Source organism: Idiotropiscis lumnitzeri, chromosome 17 (assembly GCF_059441095.1).
Source record: "Idiotropiscis lumnitzeri isolate Australia: NSW breed Sydney's pygmy pipehorse chromosome 17, RoL_Ilum_1.0, whole genome shotgun sequence".
Lineage (NCBI taxonomy): Eukaryota > Metazoa > Chordata > Actinopteri > Syngnathiformes > Syngnathidae > Idiotropiscis > Idiotropiscis lumnitzeri.
Genome location: NC_142407.1, coordinates 13,639,754 through 13,661,242, shown reverse-complemented (window position 1 = coordinate 13,661,242; position 21,489 = coordinate 13,639,754). Strand labels below are relative to the sequence as shown.

Genomic DNA, 21,489 nt, shown 5'->3' with positions numbered 1-21,489 from the left:
CTCCACCTTGAAACAGGTCAATTTTTTTCTTTTTTTTTTTACCTCTTGCTTTCTTCCTCCCTCTCTGTTTCTCTCTCTCTCTTTCTCCCTCTCCTTTTCCTCTTTCTCTGTTTAACACGACTTTAGGCTGGGGGCGCCTATGTATTTATTAATACCCTTATTATATGTAGCCTTTGATAGTTATTTTTTGTAGTTTGTTGTTCATAGCCGCCTCCTTTCCAATGAGAAGACGTAAAAGATGGAGCTTCACATTCTAGAGCACAGCTTGAAAGTGGCGAGTATAGAGAAGGAAGGCATCCAAATTTGCACTCACGGATTAATCAAACTCGCCTTCCTGGCCTCCAAAACCAGGTACGTCCAATCTTCACCTTCACGTCGCCAAACCGGCTCGTCAGTGTTGGACTTTAAAGACAGCAAGGTTCAAATGTCCATGTTTCTCCCCCCACCAATGTGTGTTGCTAGTTTCCCAAGGCGCCTTGACGCATCGTAATGCTGTTTAAATGTGTTCGTGTGTGTGTGAGTGTGTTTGTGTTTGTTCGATCGAGCTCTGCTTTTCCGAGGCCTTTGCGAAATCTGTGCCATTCGTAGCCGGGTCCAAGCTAACCCGGTGTGTGTTTTGACATTTTACCGGACGCGTTCTCGCCCGAACTCCGTTTTTAAAGCGTCAAAAGTAGCATTATTGCCGGTGCGCGGCGTTCACGGACCGGCGTTGGAGCTCGGCGACGAGATGCTCGCCGTGCGAGGGGAGGCCTTTGCACTTGTTTTCGTCGCCAAGCTGTGATTAATGTGAGCCTTAAGCAGGTTAAGTTCCCCGAAACGCAGCATGTGAGCTCGCCAAAGCTTTTTTTCCAAACACACGTTTGCTCCCAAATGATTCATTCATGACACGTTTCGATTTTTCCCCATCCGAACCAATGAGAAGTCGAAATGGTCTCTTGTTCCCATGTTAGAACGGTTGCCTTCACTAATCCTTCATTGACCGTACAGGCAAAATTGTAGGTTGCAAAAGTATTCTTTTTCACGTTTGTACAAATACAGTACTTGTACTCTGGTAAAAGTATAAATACTCATTCAACTCCTGCACTTAAGCACCCCCCACTCCCCCAAAAAGTAGAGTCTAAAATACAAGTGCATAAGTTACATTTTTTAGACTAACTGAAGATTGCACGAGTCATATTTGAAAATTTTGGGAAAAAGAAAAAAAAAACATTTTGTGTCAGCTCATTGGTGTTTTTCATTGATTTCATAACATTAAGCACTTTTGTGGTATAGTAAAAAATTGTAAGCTAAATCTGATTTAAACATGAATAACTTTTTCTGAGATGTTACGTTTTTCAAAATTTAATAAAATTTTATTCTTGTAATATTTAGACATCCAGGTCAGAGGCCAACTTTTTTTCCCTAATAATGAAAGATGGATATTCTTTGAATAGTTTGACTTTTTGAATTCTCATTCAATTGTTTTTTAATGAAATACCATTTTAACTTTATCCTCAGAAAACAAAACGTTTTTTCCAATAATGTTTACATTTCTTGAAAAAGAATTATCACATACGGCACTTTTATTTCAAGGTTTTTGTTCTTTGTAGGATTGTGACAATAGACAAAAATGCTTCTCTTGTAGTATTTAAACCTTGGTTGAAGTGTGTTTTTTAAGGATTTAATTCTCTACCTGACGTGGCATTTAACTTCCTGTTTTTTGGCTTTAGCAATTAGCATTTTGTTGTCTTTATTTGACAATCAGATTTTTCAGTGTTGTAAAAATGCAGTTTAGCAGCAAAATGCAGAATAGTTCACATTTTCAAAAACAACCATTGTCGTGCCTGTTTGAGCGTGATCTCAGAATGCCCCCCCACCCCCAGGCCTTCTGGCCCCCCTCCCTCCACAAATATTTGCTGTAATTAATGTTCCCCGGTCACTCGGAGTTCAGCGGCAACAACAACAACAAGACTCCGTGAAAGAGTCCTTGTGAAGTTCCTTACATGCCCTGGGAATTTGACTAATGCCGATGTTCAATTAGCTCGTTAGAGGGAACCCAACGGCGTCATTAAAGCAGGCCAACAATTTGAGACGTCATCAACCCGCAACATGTTCTTGCTGCTTTTAACACCTGGAAGGCAAACATGACCTGCGTTTGCCTGACGGCCTTTTAGCTGTTTCTGCGACTGACATTTTGGGAGAAATTAGTGTCGTCGCTAGCCTGCTGGATGACTCACATGATGCATTTTATTGGTTGCATGACCTTGGCAGAGGTCAGAGCCGCAATATCTAGACACAAACCTTTACCTCCTCAACTTGTTCAAAACAAGTCTTACCTTAAGAAATAACAGAAATGGGAATCCTAAGACGTTGTTTATTTCTAAAAAAAATCAGCCATTTTGGTTTAAAGCAGGGATTCGGCAGTGTTTTTCAGGTCTCGTACTTGGACACACTCTGAAGAGGGTAAAAAAGTCAGTCAAATGGCAAACTAGTACACAGACTTTAAGATGGATCTCAAGCAATCGGAGCGCGGCTTTTCATAGGTGTTTGGTCGTAAAACATCTCTCTCCACTCAGGTGCAAGTTCTTCAGCCTGACAGAGACGCCGGAGGACTACACCATTATCGTGGACGAGGAGGGCTTTAAAGGTGAGCCTCGGCGTGTCGCCGCGGCAACGGTGACATCATTGCCCACCGCGTTGTGTAATGGAGGTTACGACGTCTCTTTGGGCGGCCAATGTTTGAACACACTTTGTCACTAATGGTGGCGGGCCACTCTCTCTTCAGTGAGTGAATCCGCGTGGTCGCGCACCTGACCAAAACTCCTCGGTTACCCCGGAGACCAGAGACTTTTTTTTTTTCCTCACTCTCTCTCTTTTTCTCTTTGAGAACTTGATAAGCCTGATCCGTCACCGTTTCGACCAGCGGTTCTCCAACTGGAGGAGCCGTTGCCAGGGGGTCCACAAAATAATTCGCAATAAGTCATTGATGTTTAAAAAAGGGCATTCCTTAAATACAAAAAAACTGTGCCCTGCATGATTAGTCATTTATTTCTAGAACAAAGAAAGCCCTTTTCAAGAAAAGACTCTTTTGTTTATCGCGAAGTACATGTTCCAAACTCTGCAATATAGAAATTCTATCAAAACATTTTGAAAAAATGTGAGTTCATCGTAACATTTCTGTCATTTTTTTGCAACTTTTTAATTCCTATGGCATTCCGGGGTACCATGTAATTGGTTTTAGGATGACAAGGGACTCCTCTGAAAAAATGTCTCCCTGCGCCCAAAAAGCTGGAGAACATTTTTAGGCGAGTTAGCGAAAACTGTAACCTGGCTATTGAATTGGCAGGAATATTATCTGATCTTTATTTTTGTCCTCCCGCAGAGCTACCCGAGTCAGAGCACATCAGCGTCGCCGAGGCCACATGGCTGGCGCTCAACGTGGTGTCGGGCGGCGGAAACGCTTCCAACTCGCAGCCCATCGGTGTCACCAAGATCGCCAAATCTGTCATTGCGCCGTTGGCTGACCACAACATTTCCGTTTTCATGCTGTCCACGTATCAGACTGACTTCATCCTGGTGAGCGGAGATGTGCACACTTGCGGCTCAAAAATGATCCCTACCAGAACTATTTCAAAGAAGGCGTCTCACAAGGGTTGTGTGTCTGCCTAAGCGGGCCTTAAATCACAGAAATCGGGGTGATTATTGCTCTGTGGCAAGTTAGTCCTCAAGGTCATAGTTTCCAGACCAGCCTCGCAACCGCTCTTCATTCGGTTACAGATGTATGCCACGATGGCTTTATAAAGAAATCCTCCCTTCGAAAAGCCTCTCTAGCTGCGGGGGGTCTTTGAATTGCCTCACTGTCAGGGGGTGAAAAAATAAATTCTGCTGCGGGGGGAACAAAAAATGGTGTCAGTGTTGACAATCTGTTACGTAAAAGCAGCTCAGGAGCTCGCTGCTGGAATGCCAGGTATCATACATCTGCTGGTTTCCTGTCTGCATTCTTTTTTTACGCAAGGGTGTAGCAAACATGTCATCCTAGTGAAAGATGTCATCGAGTGTGGTAGCCTTGGACTGATCGGGCCGCATTGTCTTCAGGTCCGAGAACGAGACCTGCCCATGGTCATGCACACGCTGTCTTCGGAGTTCACGTTACTGCGCGTTGTCAACGGAGAGACCGTTGCCGCCCACCACCTGGGCGTGACCAATGGTTTTGTCAAACCCAAGCTTGGTATGTGAAGGATCCGTCACATTTGTTGTTTTCGATTCTGACTAACCCTTTTTGAACAACCCCCCAGTGCCGCGTCCAATCATCCACCCGTTGTCCAGCCCCAGTAACATGTTCTGCGTGACCAGCCTGGATCCGGACACGCTTCCTTCTGTAGCCACTCTGCTCATGGATGTTATGTTCTACTCTGGAGGGTAAGCGAGGGCCGAGGAGAGGGTTGAGGTTTATGGCTTCAGGCTATAGGTTTGGCTTTTCATTTGACTTTTGTTTTTGTTGTCGATAGGTCGAAAGAATCGGGCACATGCGGCGAGGACGCCGGCCACATTCGATTCTTCTCTTTTTCTCTCATCGAAGGCTACATTTCGCTGGTCATGGACGAACAGACGACGCAAAGGTTTGTGGGAAAGTAACAACAATGGCTAGTTAGCTCACAACGGATAATGTAAGTTAGCTAATTTGTTCGTACGTTTGCTAAAGGTTCCCAAACAACGTCCTGTTCACCAGCGCTTCTGGCGAGCTTTGGAAAATGGTCCGAATCGGGGGTCAACCTTTAGGATTTGGTGAGTTTGTTCGCTTTTGAGCTTGTGTTTCCATCCTGGCGGTGTATTTGAAGTGTGCATGTTTATTTTAACAGATGAATGCGGCATCGTGGCTCAAATATCGGAACCCCTGGCGGCCGCTGACATTCCAGCGTACTACATTAGCACCTTCAAGTTTGACCACGCCTTGGTGAGCTAGCCTAGCCTAGCACGTCTTTTGGGGGGGGGGGGGGGGATAAAGTTTCTGGTTGATTTGATGTGATCTTTTGAAATGAACACAAAGCAAGTGTGACATCTTCTGCAGGTTCCCGAGGAAAACATCCAGAGTGTAATTGGAGCTCTGAGGACCGAGAGCAACCTGGCGTAGTAAGAAGAAAACATTTTTAACGTTTCCAAAAACTGCCGAGAGCTAATTAGCGGACCACCGCGGATCAGCATTGGAGTGAGGCGCAAAGTGTGAAGGGGATTTTGTCGCTCAACCATTTTTCTGGAGCGCTCTCCCGTTTTCCTTTCAAAGCCAGCTAAGGCCACGCCCACTGTTGGTCCTGGCCCCGCCCCTTGCTGTCCCTGCCCTGGTAGTTGTTGCTGCTTCACCCCCTCACATGCACCTACTGTGTTACAAAATCCTCCCTAGTGGAAGGATGATGAATGTACTCGCTGAAGAATTATTACACGATTTTGCGCCGTTTTTTTCTATAAATTTGTTTTTATCTTATTTTTCTCCACATTTTTTTGGGAGGAGGTTATTTTTCTCTAATTCCTGATTATTTTTGTCCACTGTTACTTTTTCTTTTTTTTTTTTTTCAACCAAAATATTTCTGGGCCTTTTTTCTTTTTTCCTTCTTCTTCTAGTTATTTATTTCAGTACAATATTTTCACAACGATATAGCGTACTTTAGTCTTAAATTTTCTCCCAAATGGACTGTGCGCCTAATAATGCTGCACGCCTTGCGTGTAAAGTTGTGAGGGCGGTACGAGTGATGGAGGACGGATGGCAAACGCAACTTTACTAATACTGTTTGCGGATGCTCGGGCTGCGTTAGCCGCTAATGCGTCTGCTTGCACTGTCTGCATCATTTCTGAAGAACCGCACGGCGACAAGACTGACGCTGATGAGAGTGAACATGTCGCGTTAACATATCTCACTTTTGTTCCCATTGCCTTTTTAAAAACATACGCTAGCATGCATGCTAGCGTACTCTTTAGCGTGCATCCATGCTACCGTATGTTTTCAGATGGCGTATATTTGAGCATCCCTGCACCCAGCTGAGTCTAATGTATGTGTTAAATACTGAAATAGGACTCGGAACTGCAACTGCGCCTAATAATACGGTGCGCCCTGTGGTTGTGAAAATGTGGTACTTTTTCTTGGGTTTTCAGAATTTTTTTTTTTTTTTTTCCCTCATTCTGTTCTGTTTTTTTTCTAGTTTATCTCCCCAACCCCCGCAATTGTTTTTTTCAGTTGCCAAGATATTTTCTTGAATGCCTAACGTGATGATGCCTTTTGTTGTGCAATCCAAGGCCGCGCTCCGTTTGCCGCCATTAACGTGAAAAGTTCTTGATCCATCTCGAGAAGGATTTTTTTTAGGGGGGGGGGGGGGGGGATTTTTCCTTTCTCTTTTTTGTCGAAGCGCTCACACTGCGAGCAACCGTCGTTTCCCTCCCACCGTTCGGAGGCTTTTGATTTAAGTCCATCTGCTTTCGACAGTGGATATGTAGCATAGTTTTTTTGACTACTTGATAGCAGAGGAAAAAAAACAACTTTTTTTCGCTTAGAATGTTACAAAACAGAATATTAATAGCGTCGTTCCGCAAATGTTTTTTTTTTCCCCCTAATCAGACAATGCTAACTTTACGTTGAATTGTTTTGTACCGACTGAATGTTCCGGACTCTTGCCTTTTCACATTCGTATACACATTGTCATAATCACTGGTTAGCCCCCAAATATTGTACAAGAATTCATAAAGGAAAAAAAAGCACCAAGTTTTATTTTGCCTCTTTATGTTCTGAGATTAGCACATTAACTTGGGCAAATACTTTCATTGACTGCATGCTTTACGTTATTTTGTTTTTTGTTTTTCAGCCCCCTTGATTTGCGAGTAAAGCAGGAAAAATCTGTCGTCCAGTCAAAGTTTAAAAGATAATCACTAGCTTGGCGACTTCAGAAGAAAAGTGATCTTGTTTTATTTTCTCGCCAGTCGTTTAGCTTAACCCACAAAGATTGATTTGGCTACGCTAACGTGATTCTACTGTATATTGTGTTTGCCGTTGCAGGAAAATCATTAGGCTGTCTGAAAAATTCACAGTGAAATTGTAACTGGCAGCAATAAAAAATCTTCACGACAGATATCTTGAGTTTATAAAATCTGTCAAACGCTATTGAGCAATTCTGAAATCTTGTTCTTATTTTTTGGGGGGAAAAATAGAATTCACCGACGACCAGGAAACAATTTTTATCTTATATCGGCTGCTGTAAGTGTTGTATGCAAATTGCTTGAATGTTCTCACTGTTCATCCAAAAAAAATGGAACTCACCTTTTTAAAATTAGATTCGCTTTGTGTAACGCAAACAAAATTTGCCCAGCTTTGCCAACTAACATAGTCTAATTATTAGCAATTTAAATTAAAATCTAATCAGTAGTTAGCCATTTTTTTTAGATTTGTTTATCTCACCCCAATTTGACATACAATGACTTAGCAATAATGTCATGCATAAATAGTGTTTTGTCTGTTTTCTCGCAAGAACAAAATCACCTAAGACCAATAAACAATCAGCTTAGCAAATCACAAAACTACCTGTAGCTGCAAAAATGTTTTCCACTGATTTGATTGTATTGTGCAAAAAAAAAAAAAAATCCATTAAATATGAGGCTAGGACCAATAAACAATTAGTGTAGCTTTACTCATGCTTATTTTCTCACAGGCTATTTCGCAAAAATGGTTATCTTTGGTTAATGCAAGAGAATAGCCAAGCTTTACCTGCTTGCTACGTCAGAATTATTATTTTTTTTTTTTTTGCATTTTTGATAATCAACCCCTGAATTCTGCTACCAGGATTTTAAAAGTCTGAAATGTCATAAGTCATTTCGACATAAGTATTTTCTTGCAAAACTGAATTCACTCTCAAAAGGCGAAGCTGGTAGAATGAAACAATTAGCTTGGTTAAACCCACAAAGCTTAGGCTACTAAAAATGTTTGCGCAAATCACACTTATTGGAATTCAGTTGTAAAAATGATAAGTGCTTCAAGCAAAGCCTAGCTTTAATTATTGGCATCTCAAGACGTTCAAGAAGTTAATTGAAGAGATAATCACTAATTACCTTTTTTTTTTAAAAAATATTATTGATAATCAAGTCACAAATTGGACCTAACATGATATGGTAAATTTGGTAAAAAGAATTGTGCATATTTTATCGCAAATTGAAAACTGAGTCAGAACCAAGAAACGATTAGCATATCATTACCCTGAGACGGGTTGGGTTGCTAAAAAAAATATATATATATATTTACTACTAAAAAATGTGATTCGTAAATCCTTAACTGCAACACTAGTACCAATAAACAATTATTCTATCTTAAATTGTGCTTAATTTCTTTTGCAAGATTGATTGGCTCCGAAATAAATTAATCGAGTTTAAGCTCCTAGCGCCTCCAACCTTGAAATGATTCGACCGTACTTTCTATTTTATTGTTGCCAAATTATTATACTGTCCACTTAACTCCCCAAAAATAATGATTCTACTTTGACACTTTTTTCTTTTTCACCTGTTTGTGTTCCGCCAAGAATCCAGAGAAAGTGTTAGCATTAGCAGTGACGTTGCCGTTGCTCCCTGTGTTGACTTTTTTTTTCCGTAATGTATTACTGAGCCACTTTTGTGACGGAAATAATGACGACGTAATAATAAGCTAACATGCGAAGGAAAGTCACCCTTCGTGTATTTTCTGACTTTTGAAAACTCCGCTCCCCAAACATCCTTCAAGCAATTGTCTGCACTTTAATGCAGGTTAACCCCCGCCCGACCCCCCACACCCTCCCGCCCAAACTCAGGCCTGCTGTACTGATGAGCAAGAACGGGAGATGACTATTGGTCTTAAGCATTTGATGATAATGAAAGTGTATTTCTTTGATGTTGTTGTTGTTAGTTTCTTCACCTTTCAGACCGGACTAGTCAATAACATTTTTTTTGTCAGTGTTAAAACTCACAGAACATTTCTACTGATTTCCATTTCAATGCGATTCTACTTGGATTTTGAGCTTTTTGTGCGTGTGTGAAAGAAATAAAGCCAGTTTTGTTTAGTTTTTTTGTTTTTTAAATTTGTGACTTGGTGTTAATTTTATTGTACTCACTATGATCTGTTCCCTATGTATACTTAATCAATAAACTGGTGACACTGCAGCCTCTTCTGATTTTTGTTTTTCATTAAAAATAATGTCCCAAAGCATACTAAAAAAGCCCTGAAGTAGCAAACCGATGGCCTCACAGGGCAGAGGTCGTGGTTTTGATTCTGGCTCTGGAAAAATGGTCGATTTTAAACATTGTGCGGTGCACATTACTACACGAAGATGGCGGCAGCGTTCTTGTCAGCTACACACGGCGCTTTAACAAACGAAGAAGACAATTGCGGGCTCTGATTGGACATCATTAAAGAAGAGGCGGGGTTTACAGACCCCCTCGTTCCCTGCACATCTTTTCTCATTCGGGGGCTGAACCGCAGTTTCAGTCTCTCGTCGAAGCATCCTCCCCCGTTCCGCATCTCATGGGCAACGTTTGATGAAGGTTTGGACGTCGGCGGACACCCGCCGCTTCGCTGAGCAAGACAATGTAGCTTACGGTCGTTGTTTCCTCAGGTGGGACTTAACGCCGTCAACGTCTTTAGGAGCTGGGCGACAACAGCTAACGCCAGCCATCAAGCTAGCTACCCAGCTAGCTAGATGGCTGACTGGCCTCTCATTTCTTATTTAGCTCCCTCGAAGCTCTCACATTTCATCTTTTTTTTATGTCTCCAACAGAATACAATTATCATGTGAACGGGCCATCTACAAATAATGCGACTATTATCATATAAAACTGGGCCACTGGCAGTTGACGAGTCGTTATACGTTTAGCCTCTCGCCGTCCACAACATTAGGAGCACCTGCTATCCCACACAAAAGCTATTAATGTAAAGGATATATGATGTATGTATATACATACATGCATACACTTACGCACATACAACACTGTATGTGTATTATATTCACGTATTTGTACTGTTTGATTGGCGGTGTAACGGTTAATCAACAACAAATTGATTCTATTTATTGATTTCTATTTAATTGACAACTGTAATACATTAGTCGTTGAGAGCCATTGTTTCTACTTAAATCCTCCCAATTTCAGCCTCTCAACAGTAAATGATCCCAGAGTTTTGTAGTCTTCCATGAAAGCAGATTCATTGTCTCAGTGTTCACAAGAATAAAACATTTGCAAACATCTGTTTTTAGTCCGGAGCACAATAAACAAACATTTTTCCCTTTTTTTTCCCCCCCATGTATACAAATTAAGTACCGAACAAGGAACGAAAACAGATAATTTCATTATTAGAGTATTTGTTAAAGTCCTAGTACAAATGAATACTTCACAGTGTCATGTTTCGTTTCTAGGTTACGGTGACATTTTCTTTGCCGACTTTTAGAGACAACAGACTCAAACTGGCGGAAATGGACGAACAAAGTGTGGAGGTTTGTGTGTCGCTGCAAAATTCAGCCTGGTGCATTTCAAAAGTTGACTTTTGTTGTTTTGTGGGCACAGAGCATCGCCGAGGTGTTCCGTTGCTTCATCTGTATGGAGAAGCTGAGGGACGCTCGCCTTTGTCCGCACTGCTCCAAGCTCTGCTGCTTCAGCTGCATACGAGTATGTGCACACGCTTGATTTACACGTTTCATTCCGCAAACTCGCTCATAACTCAATCATATATTGGATGAGCTTTCTTGTTTGGAATAACATTAAGCTGCTTCAGCCCTCGAAAGGCAAAGCATGCGCGATAAGCGAGCTTTCAATACGCCGCTTGGTGACCTAAAGTGAAAAATAATTTGAACAGTTCATAACTGGACAAAGTTTGTTGACTTGTCAGTAGAGATTGACTGATGTTTTTTTTCCCCAGACCAATTCTGTTCATTAGCAGTCAAGTTGTGTTTATGTCCATTTTTTCAAAAATCGACCAAAACTCAAAATAAAGTTTGTCTACTTTTCGTAAATTTGTGTGTTTTGGTGATGCCGTTAACGTTGAGCTGTCTGTTGACAGCGCTGGCTGACGGAGCAGAGAGCTCAGTGTCCACATTGTCGGTATGACCTCCAAAGTTGACCTCAAAAAGTCAAAGTGTCTCGCTAGACTTGCGCTCAGTTTGCATCCAAATTGTTTGTCTGTGTGTGCACGCATGAAGGGCCCCCCTCCAGCTGAGGGAGCTGGTGAACTGCCGCTGGGCCGAGGAGGTGACGCAGCAGCTGGACACGCTGCAGTTGTGCAGCCTTACCAAGCATGAGGACAATGACAAAGACAAGTCAGTGTGTTTTTAGCACCATGCAGTATTTCCTCAAAGGCCTCTTTTTTTATTCATTTATTTATTTTTCTTGTCTTGGTAAAATATTAATAACGGGTCGATGCCTCTAGGAGGCAGTGTTTACCTTTATAGTGATTGGGCTTAGTACAATTACATTTGATGTGATGATTTGTGTTTGCTAGTGGGTAAAGGTTTCTTTGGAGTTTATCTCTATCTCTGGTCCACTTTTTTATTATTTTTTTTTTTAAAGTTTTTGACATATCATTCCCTTCAGATGTGAGAACCACCACGAAAAGCTGAGTGTCTTCTGTTGGACGTGTAAGAAATGCATCTGCCACCAGTGCGCTCTGTGGGGCGGCATGGTAACCGATTCTTGCCTAGACAAAATGACGGCACGTCTGTGTTGTTTTGATCGCCTATTAAGTGCGTGTGGCTTTCGTGTAGCATGGCGGGCACACCTTCAAGCCGCTGGTGGAAATCTATGAGCAGCATGTGATCAAAGTGAAGGAGGAGGTGGCCAAGCTGCGGCGACGCCTCATGGAGCTCATCAGCCTGGTGCAGGAAGTGGTGAGCAATTCGTCAGTTGATGCACACTTTTTGTTTGTGTCATTTATGTCATAGTCACTCACAAATTCAACTAAGATGCTTTCACATCCACACAAAGGGACACACAAACCAGGAAAGACGACATAAACATCGTCCTTTTTCTGTTCCCAAGCTTGTTGGTTGCGTGTCGCACCGCCAACATGAATTAGATGGCGCTAAAATGTTGCTGCTCTCGTCAGGAAAGGAACGTGGAGGCGGTGCGAGGGGCCAAGGACGAGCGGGTCCGTGAGATCCGGAATGCAGTGGAGATGATGATCGCTCGTCTGGACAACCAGCTGAAGAATAAACTCATCACGCTCATGGGTAGGCCACCTATGACGCTTTTTATTTCTATTATTTATTTTTTAGTAATAATAAACAATTGATACACAACGATTGGAAAACATCTCACGTTACAATATTTTTACAGTATTAATGCCACAATACAGCATTATTGTTGTATTGCAAAAAAAAAAAATCTCTGCTAGCTCCAGGTGTGTGTGTGTGTGTTTATATATTTGCTTACTTACAATATAAAATATTCATTCATGCTGCACACAAGTCAAGCTCACGCACACACTCCCGGTCAGTCCGCCTTCATCACGGCCTTGGGTATCTCAGTGCAAGTGCTCTGAAAATAGAAACGCTCCTCTTCATCCTTCTCCTCCTCCTTCCCCCGTCATCAGGCCAGAAGACGTCCTTGACCCAGGAGACGGAACTGCTGGAGTCTATCCTGCAGGAGGTCGAGCATCAGGTTGGAGCCTTCCCGTCTCTTCCCGACACTTGTTCATTGAGCTCTCTTGCTGTTGTGTTCATCAAAATGTAAATATCAAATGATATCAAAAAGGAACCGAGGCTACTTGCAAACGATCCATCGGAATGAGCCCGGAATTCACTCAAGTGAAATTTGGCTCTAAATAGGAAGCTTAAATGTACTTGCTGAAATCATATTCGAGGTACCCTGACTTACAAGTGCCTGACCAAGTTTGTGCGTGCGTGTATGTGTGCGTGTGCACGTGGATGTGTCACAGCTCCACTCGTGCAGTAAGAGCGAACTGATCTCCAAGAGTCCCGAGATCCTTCTCATGTTCCAGCAAGTCCACCGGAAACCCATGCAGTCCTTCGTCACCACGCCGGTGCCACCTGACTTCACCAGGTGCCTGACGCACATGTCCCACAAAGTCACTTGAGTATTTATTCCGTGTCCTTCATATCCAGATGCCACACGGTGGCAAAAAAAAAAAGCACTACTTGTCGCAAAATGAAGGTCCTGAATTTACAGTGCGGACTTTATTTCAACTATACGCAAGTGCACAGCAGCGGCAGCAACGAGCTGCGTGACGCAGATCATCTTCTCCTAAACTTCCCTCGAACAAGTAGCGTTTTAAACAAGGAGTCGCTAAACGTGCTAATTGCACCTGTTCAAAGAGTGGTCTAGTATAACTGGATATCAAACAAATGCTTGAAAGGCTTTTGATATTTCAGCTGTGGAACTTGGCAATATTTCAATCTGTGTTTCCAGTGAGCTGGTTCCCGCGTATGACTCCAGCACTTTTGCTCTGGTCAACTTCAGGTACGCTCAGCGCCACGCTGACACGACAAGTGACCATTTTGATGCAACTTTCAGATGGAATGCCTTTGTTTGATTGTGTCGGCAGCACACTGAGGCAGCGGGCCGACCCGGTCTACAGCCCTCCTCTGCAAATATCCGGACTCTGTTGGAGGCTCAAAGTTTACCCGGTGAGTGCGTGTAATATTCTTGCAATCTCTATTTGTGGCTATAAAATGGCCGACGTGTGTAATATGTCATTTTCTGATGGCATCGAGTTTATTTTGAAGGCTTTGTCCTTTCAGGATGGCAACGGTGTGGTTCGTGGAAACTACCTGTCCGTGTTCTTGGAGCTGTCTGCCGGACTCCCCGAAACCTCAAAGTCGGTCTTACCGCTCATGTTTCTTCCGTGGGAGTGCGCTCTCATCCCGTGACGGCAAGTGTTGGTTCTGTTTAGGTACGAGTACCGTGTTGAGATGGTCCACCAGGCCTCCAATGACCCGAGCAAAAACATCATCCGCGAGTTTGCCTCCGACTTTGAGGTCGGCGAGTGCTGGGGCTACAACCGCTTCTTCAGGCTGGACCTCCTGGCCAGCGAGGGCTACTTGAACATGCAGACGGACACGCTGGTACTCCGGTACGGTTCTGCCTCATGTGTGCGCCATTGCAGTGACACATGAAACAACAATTGCCTGAGAAAATCTCACCGTGTGCTGTGCTGTGCTGTGTGCCCAATAACTGCGTTCTTTGATTTTTGGCGCTCAGATGCCAGGTGCGATCGCCCACTTTCTTCCAGAAGTGCAGAGACCAATACTGGTACATCAGCCAGCTGGAATCAGCTCAGAGTGGCTACATCCAGCAGATCAACAACCTCAAAGAGGTGAGAGCGAGTGGGCGCGTTTGTCAACGTGGGTGGGAGTATCTTGAAGGACGCAAGTAAATGGAAGCGAACGAGTAAACAAACCGGTGACGATGTTTTACATGCAGTTACTTTCCGTAGCGAGAAGTGAAGCCACCGGCGGCCGTCTTAAATTGCCACTCGCTAAGCGAGGCTAAATTGATTACATTGATTTCGCTGAGGCCTTTTCACGTTATTTTCTGTCTCTATGATGAAAATGACAGTGTGTGCGTGTATATAGACAAACGTGTTTTTTTATGTTCCACAAATAGACCTTTACATGAATAATGACTGCATGTGTGAGTGAGTGAGAGAATTTAATTATTTTTACTGACTGTCTCTCAGAGGTTAGCCATCGAAGTGTTCCGCCACCGTTCGTCACGCAGTTCCTCCCCCCCCGACCCGAGGCTGCCGGCTGGCAGCGCGGCTTCTGAACGAAACCCTCGCGCCGTCAAGAGCGACGGCGACATTCAAAGCACGCTGAGCAACGCTAAAAAGGGCGACCATGAGCGAACCGTACACGACGACTCCAACGTGAGGGCCGGACGCCGCGTGTTGCCAGTAAATATGGGCACTGCGGTGAGCAACTTGTTGTTATCCTTCAGGAGCTGTCCGACGGCGACCTGGAGGTGGACTGTCTCACCGAGGAGGAGGTGAACCCGCTGGACGGCAGCAGCACCTCGGGGAGCTCCACCGCCACCAGCAACACTGAGGAAAACGACATTGATGAGGAAACCATGTGAGTGGAGAAGTGCCGTGCGATGACACCCGAAGCTCAGTTGCCACTTAAAATATTTCAAAGAGTCATTGGATTCCGTGGCGTGACTTATTGTTTTCATGTTCCCTTTCAGGTCAGGCGAGAACGATGTGGACTTCATCGGGAATTTGGACACAGAGGAAGGAGAGCTTCCCGATGACTTGGATGGAGCCTCTGGTACGATTGCAAACTTGAAGCATCTTGTTTGAAAGTAAAGCGCGTGTGCGTTCGATCCCGCGGTAGACTGTGACTCATAAACTCTCCCGTCTGGCGGTGACGTCACCGATATCGTCTTAATTAGGAAAGCCAGTGCCAATGAATGTGGGTAACATTTCTAGCGCATCCAGGCTGCCAGCGACAAAGGCCCCCTTCACTCGTCAGCTGATTTGTGTTGGAGGAGGAGGAGGATGAGTCATCAGAATGAGCTCATAAAGAAACACTTGTCTCCAAGTACAAGAAGCAGCTGTCGTTATTATTTATGTACATTTTAGTTTTAGTATATGTTTAATTCATCAAGAATGATGGAACCCAAACTTGTAAACTCCAATGTATGTATCGAAATATTTGTTGGCTATTTTTCAATTGAAAACAAAACTAAACCTCGGCCTCCTCTTCAGGTGGTCCCAGCTCCTGTCTGCGCTCCGCACTTCTCAGCTCCGCTATTGGCCGAGCTGCCAGCGGAGGAGGCGGGGCGTCTTCCGCCGCTACCGGCGGTGCTGCCGGCGGCAGCCTCCTGGACCTCGACCCCGTCATCCTCATCCAGCTGCTGGATCTGAAGGAGCACAACAACGTTGAGTCCCTGTGGGGCCTTCAGCCTCGTCCTCCAGTGTCTCTCCTTCACAGCCAAGGTGTGCGGAACACCCAGTGAATCGTCTTGATTAAAAACACAGGAAACTTTCAGACCCACCTGTGATTTGTACTAAAAAGTATATATATAAATAAATTGGGACATGCCTTTACACATTATAAGCCAATAAAGTCTCTTCTCTGCGTCCCCACCAGCCAGTTTGTCCTCCAGGAAAGACCGGGAGCGCCGCCCTCAGGTGGTGCGACGCTCCGCCCCGGACTCGGCGGTCCTCATCCGCCTCAAGGCGCAGATGGCCGAGGTGCGCAGCAAGATGTCCGACGTGAAGAGCCAGGTGCTGGAGGCCCGCGCGGCCAGCGACTCTAGACCGGGCCCGTCGGGAATGTTCGGGGCGGATGAGGCACCCTCGCAACACGCCGACTCTGAGCCGGCGGACGCACGCAAGCCCGGCGAGATGGCGCTGCTCGGGAGGGCGGCAGTTCGGTCCAGGCCTTGTCGTCCAGGTGATAAGTCCCAAACTAAAGCACGTGTCCAATTTAAGGCTTTCGATATGTTTTAGCCAACTTGGATACTGAGCTTGTATAGGGAAGAAAAGTGGCAGTAAAACATGCCAAAATTCAAAGCAGGTTGCAACAGGCATTCCACGCTCGTGTTTTTCGACTATTTCCAGGTCGGAAATGCCTGACGTCCGTCCTGGAAGGCAACAACGCCTCGGTGGGTCATCGGAGGAGTCCGGAGCAGACGGACAACGAACCGAGAGGAGCGGACTCAGCTGCGGAAGTCTGCCTGCAGCTCAAAGAGGCTGCTGACGGTTGGTTGTTTTCAGAATGCACATTCTAGAGTCTAGTCCCCTCTTATTTGCATACATGCCTTTAAAAAGTCCCCTTTCTGAAGCCAAATATTGTGTCCTGTAGGAGGCGTGAAGGTGGTGGACAGTGCTCAGGACTTTGCAGAGCAGGCATCGTCGTCCAAGCAGCAGCAGGAGCAGCAGCAGCTGTACACGGCCTCGGGCCCCGGGGAAGACATCTTCTCCTTGACGGGATCCGGCTACCTGGCAGCCACCAAGAACTGCGGCACCAGGACCCTGGGGTGCGACTCGGTGGCTACAAGTTGAACAAGAACGGAGAATTAGTTGAAAGCTCATAACTTCAAACGTCGTGCTTTATACAGGCGAACACTTTTGGACTCTGAATCTGAAAGCTCAGGAAAGTCCCATCATTCGTTGCTGGAGGGACCCTCATCACAACCACAGGCCAGTGAAGGCCAGTATGCCTCAGGTGTGTTTTCACAATACATGTTAATAATTTCCTGTTTTTCACTGAGTGATACGTAAATAGTATTTTTCTTCAAAATGCATGTATTGCAAAAGACTTCAACTTATGTGATCGTAATGTCAAATGAAGGGCTCTGAGGGACGTCAGGGTTCCCAAAGGAAATGACATGAAAAGGACATGTTTGGTAGAACCCCAAATTGTTCTTCTTTTGGGACATTTTGGTGCTTCTGCTCTATGCGTTTTTCGATTTAATGCAGCAGAGACTGAGCGCCTCGATTCCTTGCAGACCCGGCGCCGTCCGTCCTGGCGGCAGTGGCGACGAGCAGCGATAGCGACACAGACGATGAGGACGCTCTGCACAGCGCCAACTCACGCTATGACAACCAGACTCCGCCCTGCACAGGTAACTATGTCATGTGACGAGCCACTGGCCACTTCATTAGGTACACAACAAGTTTCAGAAACAGTCTGGTCCTCAAATTCTACCAATAATAAGAGTGCGTGATAACGTAAATGCGTCTGCACTACGTCACATTTGGTGAGCTTGTTGACATCTCGTCCTCGAGATCCCCTAACCAGCCTGTTTTCAATGTCTCCGTCCTACAACATGCCTGATTCGAATAATTCTGTGAAGCTTGTTGATGAGCTGATCATTTGAATCAGGTGTGTTGGAGGAGGGAGTCATCGAAGACAGACTGGATAAGAGATCTCGAGGATGAATATTACTGTGTTTGTAATGTGATTTCTTTTTTTTTATGGGGCTGGAACAGTTAATGGTTCACTCGTTCATTTTGTTGGGGAAAGATGACTTGAGATGTCGCAGAACAAATTCAACTCGAATCATAAGGCATGACCATATTCTCTTGAAGTGAATGACAAAACTATGTATGTACAAATAACCTTTTTTTGTTCTTTTTGACCCTGCAAGGTGAGTCACTATCTGAAGACATGACTGACAGGTGATGGACACCCGCCTTCCCGCAAGTTCCATGACTCCACGACCCTTTAGAGTAGAACATAAAACTGCCTCTTATATATACACGGGCACACACACACAAACATTTCAAAGGCTATTTCTATTTTATACGATAACAAACATCGTACACAAAGTTTCGGGTTCCACTTGACTATGATTTCAATAAAGTTCATCATTCTTTTTTGCTTTTCCTAAATGACGTCATTGCCGTGGTCTCATGATGCTGAGCATAACTTTTTTGGATGCACTGAAACTGACATTCAACAACAACTCAAACCACTTTTTCCGCACTTTATATTTGATTTTTGAAGGACGTTTTCCTCCCCAAGTGGTTGTTTTAGAGACACCAACTTGCAAGATGCGGTACGCGTGCATGTCCTGTTGACGTTCACCCAATGTCTTCTTGTTTCGCTGAGTTTGGTTTGGAATCGAGCCAAGGGAACAACAACGCACCGTGGAATTGTGAACTTGACCTTTTAGTTATTTGTTGATAATGTTCTTCCAATGCACTGATCCTTGTTCAAGTGTTTTTCACGTAATAAAGGTAATGTTTTAGCATTGTCTGAGTCTGGCAATTTTTTACGCTGTCCTTAGCGTTTATAACTGGGTGACTCGCAAAGGTCCACAGCAAAATTGACATTAACGCACAATTGAGAAATTAACAAAAACATAGCTCATCCTTAAAACTACAGTCAGCATTGAGACACTTCCGGTCAAAATACGTCATTTCCGGTTTCGTGACGTCACTTCCGGTCAAAAATAATAAATCATTCAATGTCATTCAGTCTCATTCAAAATCATTCCACAAAAAAGATTCCAGCCTTTCCGCCTTCACACGCAATTTCTCCAGGAATTGCATTTTCTAGTTGCAAAATGCAAATACACGAGAGAGCGAGCAAGCTCTGACCTTTTTTATGAATCGTCGTTGTCCTCAACTCCGAACTGCCACAACAGTCAGGCCAGCCTTCACACACAAAGAGAAAGTCAAGCGAGCCGACACTGTCATTTTTTAAAAATTACCCTAGTATACGTGGTTATTTCTTTAAAAAAAAAAAGCGACTTACTATCCATGGTTATTTCTTAAAAAACAAAAAGCGCCTTATTATACAATGTCATTTCTTGAAAAAAAAAAAAAGAAAGAAAAAGGGCCTCACTGTCCGTGATCATTTCTTTAAAAAGAAAAAAACGCCTTACTATACATAGTAATTTCCTTTTTTAATAAAAGGGCTTTACTATACATCAGTGATTCTCAAATATTGGGGCGGGCTCCACTGTGTGTGTGTGGGGGGGGGGGGGGCGATACTGAGGGGGGTGCGTGTGACCCTAGGGAATAGGCTTTTTTTCGGCTAGGTTACAATAAAGTGTAATTGCACACCTTCTCCAGAAGCTGAAAGTGGCGCTCTCATTGCCCATTAAGCGCAGCGAGTATTAACTCTATGGTATAGGTTTGTTTTGCAAGAAAAATGCTATTACTTATAGTTGAGGCGGCGAATTGTTTTCATTTTGCTAGGGAGGACGTAACAGAAAATATGCTATACATGGTCATTTCTTTAAAAATAAAAAAAGCGCCTTAGTATACATGGTCATTTCTTTAAAAATAAAAAAGCGCCTTACGATACATGGTCATTTCTTTAAAAAAATGAAATAAAATAAAGCACCTTACTCTACCTGGTAATTTCTTTAAAAAAGAAAAAGCAAAAAAAAAAATCGCCTTACCATACATGGTAATTTAAAATTTAAAATACTTGCCTGACCGCAGTGAACTACCCAGTTGGGGACGAGCCGGCTGCAGCTGTTTAATTTGGTTTATACAACCGGAAAACGGAATGCAACACTTGGTCCGGTGACTTCAAGATCAGCGGTGAAAAAAAAAACAGATTGACGGATTATCCTTTTTGCTTCGCTTCTTCCATCGCAATTCAGCAGTAAACTGTTTCGCGTGGAGCCGAGCACACCCGCTGCACGCACTTGTTAATTTATTACTTGCTTTCACTTCCGGGTTCTTCACCTGCCAGTCCATTGCGTCACACGTCAAATTAAACAACTAACCGTACGTTAAGTGTGTATCTGACGTTAGTATTGTTTTTAATTGAAATATAACAAAAGACATGAGACAAAGTGGAGTTGTTCTAGTCTTTATATACATGATCGTTAGTTACCAGTTACAGTACACATATGTATATAGGAACACACATCATATTTGTACAGATTATTTCTTGTGAATACTTTCCTATCAACGTCACCTGAACATGGTAACGAGGGAGTTTGCCTTCCACATTTTGTCCACAGACAAACCATCTGGAGCACATTTTGTTTTTGTCCCCAACTCATTATTGCTTACAGAGAGAGAAGGAAAAAAATCTGTGCACGCACGCTCACAATGCACAATGCAATAGGAATGGCGACCGAAATGATGGAGCGATCATTAGCCACTAAACAACTGGAGCGGGCTAACTCCATTTTCAATATATAGGAGGGGGGGTGATTTGCTCCCATTGTCCAAGAACAAAGTTCTATAAACAGACTAAGAGCAACTCAAGGCTGCTTTCTCGACGAGTTTATATTAGTGAGCATTTATGGGCAGTGCCCCACAGCCGGCAGCAGATGGCGCTGTGGTGAAAAAAGTCGGAATGTAAAATTTCTGAAATTTACTTTAACAGAGCAACTCATTAAAACAGCCCGTTTTTATTTTCCCAAATGAGTTTCGAAAGACTCTCACCATTCATTTTCTGAAATATTTTTAGCAGCATTTTTTACAGGGCTTGGGTCAGGAATAAACAAGCACAAATGTGCTCACCAATTGACCATCTTAATCATTTTTGCAAAGCTATATTTGACAAGTGAAAGCCTTTTTGTTGGTTGTACTGCATGGAAAACGGGAGCAAAACCCTTTGACTGGCATTTTAAGTGCGTTGAGTTCAACGGCAGTCATTTTCATCAACATGCAAGGGGTAAACATGAATCGTGTTTTGTTTTTTTAACAACACAGTAAGACAGATCTTGCCATAATGACCTTTTTAAGTAGTATTATTAATTTCATACATTAAAAAAAACGTTCTTTAATGATGATTCACGGATGATTATTAGAATTCAAAATGAGTCATTATTGCAAGATGCTGTGTGCTCTCAAAAATAAAAGGTTTCAGCGTTGAATGGAAAAGTCGCAGAAGTGGAAAAGCCCCAATCTCGCCACATCTTTGTGAGTGGGCTATAGAGTAACATGAAATGTGGTTTAAGGCGGGTAAAATAAAGCTAATGACAATGACTGAGCGATCGTTAGTGGTCATGTGAAGTAAGTAGCGGCACTAAACAGTGACAGTCTTTGATAGACAGGTGACACTCACGCTGTCTTTCAGCCTC

General features: G+C 43.7%; 2 protein-coding genes and 1 long non-coding RNA gene across 3 annotated transcripts; 2 read left to right on the top strand and 1 right to left on the bottom strand.

Moving 5' to 3' along the window:
• Positions 1 to 12: 12 nt before the first annotated feature.
• Positions 13 to 9,141, top strand: castor2 (cytosolic arginine sensor for mTORC1 subunit 2). Its single transcript, XM_088279997.1, has 9 exons — positions 13 to 351; positions 2,556 to 2,626; positions 3,362 to 3,555; positions 4,075 to 4,207; positions 4,275 to 4,398; positions 4,488 to 4,598; positions 4,682 to 4,764; positions 4,839 to 4,933; positions 5,048 to 9,141. The coding sequence occupies exons 1-9, from the start codon at positions 239 to 241 to the stop codon at positions 5,108 to 5,110; spliced, it is 987 nt and encodes a 328-aa protein (XP_088136123.1). The 5' UTR covers positions 13 to 238; the 3' UTR covers positions 5,111 to 9,141.
• Positions 9,142 to 9,417: 276 nt separating this feature from the next.
• trim37 (tripartite motif containing 37) lies at positions 9,418 to 18,692 on the top strand. Its single transcript, XM_088279880.1, has 25 exons — positions 9,418 to 9,593; positions 10,389 to 10,466; positions 10,537 to 10,638; positions 11,030 to 11,070; positions 11,169 to 11,285; positions 11,560 to 11,647; positions 11,730 to 11,852; positions 12,071 to 12,194; positions 12,557 to 12,624; positions 12,902 to 13,026; positions 13,393 to 13,443; positions 13,529 to 13,610; positions 13,725 to 13,801; positions 13,877 to 14,056; positions 14,185 to 14,299; positions 14,663 to 14,851; positions 14,923 to 15,056; positions 15,169 to 15,251; positions 15,692 to 15,922; positions 16,077 to 16,382; positions 16,550 to 16,690; positions 16,794 to 16,968; positions 17,050 to 17,156; positions 17,440 to 17,556; positions 18,082 to 18,692. The coding sequence occupies exons 2-25, from the start codon at positions 10,446 to 10,448 to the stop codon at positions 18,114 to 18,116; spliced, it is 2,832 nt and encodes a 943-aa protein (XP_088136006.1). The 5' UTR covers positions 9,418 to 9,593; positions 10,389 to 10,445; the 3' UTR covers positions 18,117 to 18,692.
• LOC148320394 (uncharacterized) lies at positions 13,111 to 20,116 on the bottom strand. Its single transcript, XR_015839612.1, has 3 exons — positions 19,879 to 20,116; positions 19,037 to 19,093; positions 13,111 to 16,982 (listed from the first exon to the last, which is right to left on the bottom strand). It is a non-coding gene; the product is annotated as an uncharacterized LOC148320394 (long non-coding RNA).
• Between the last annotated feature and the right edge of the window lie 1,373 nt (positions 20,117 to 21,489).

Excerpts from the sequence above, each read along its gene's own strand:
- castor2 (XM_088279997.1), top strand. The coding sequence starts at position 239 with ATGGAGCTTCACATTCTAGAGCACAGCTTGAAAGTGGCGAGTATAGAG. Across the intron at positions 3,556-4,074 it reads ATCAGACTGACTTCATCCTG|GTCCGAGAACGAGACCTGCC; the intron begins GTGAGCGGAGAT and ends CATTGTCTTCAG. Across the intron at positions 4,934-5,047 it reads TCAAGTTTGACCACGCCTTG|GTTCCCGAGGAAAACATCCA; the intron begins GTGAGCTAGCCT and ends CATCTTCTGCAG.
- trim37 (XM_088279880.1), top strand. The coding sequence starts at position 10,446 with ATGGACGAACAAAGTGTGGAG. Across the intron at positions 10,467-10,536 it reads TGGACGAACAAAGTGTGGAG|AGCATCGCCGAGGTGTTCCG; the intron begins GTTTGTGTGTCG and ends TTGTGGGCACAG. Across the intron at positions 15,057-15,168 it reads GACATTGATGAGGAAACCAT|GTCAGGCGAGAACGATGTGG; the intron begins GTGAGTGGAGAA and ends GTTCCCTTTCAG.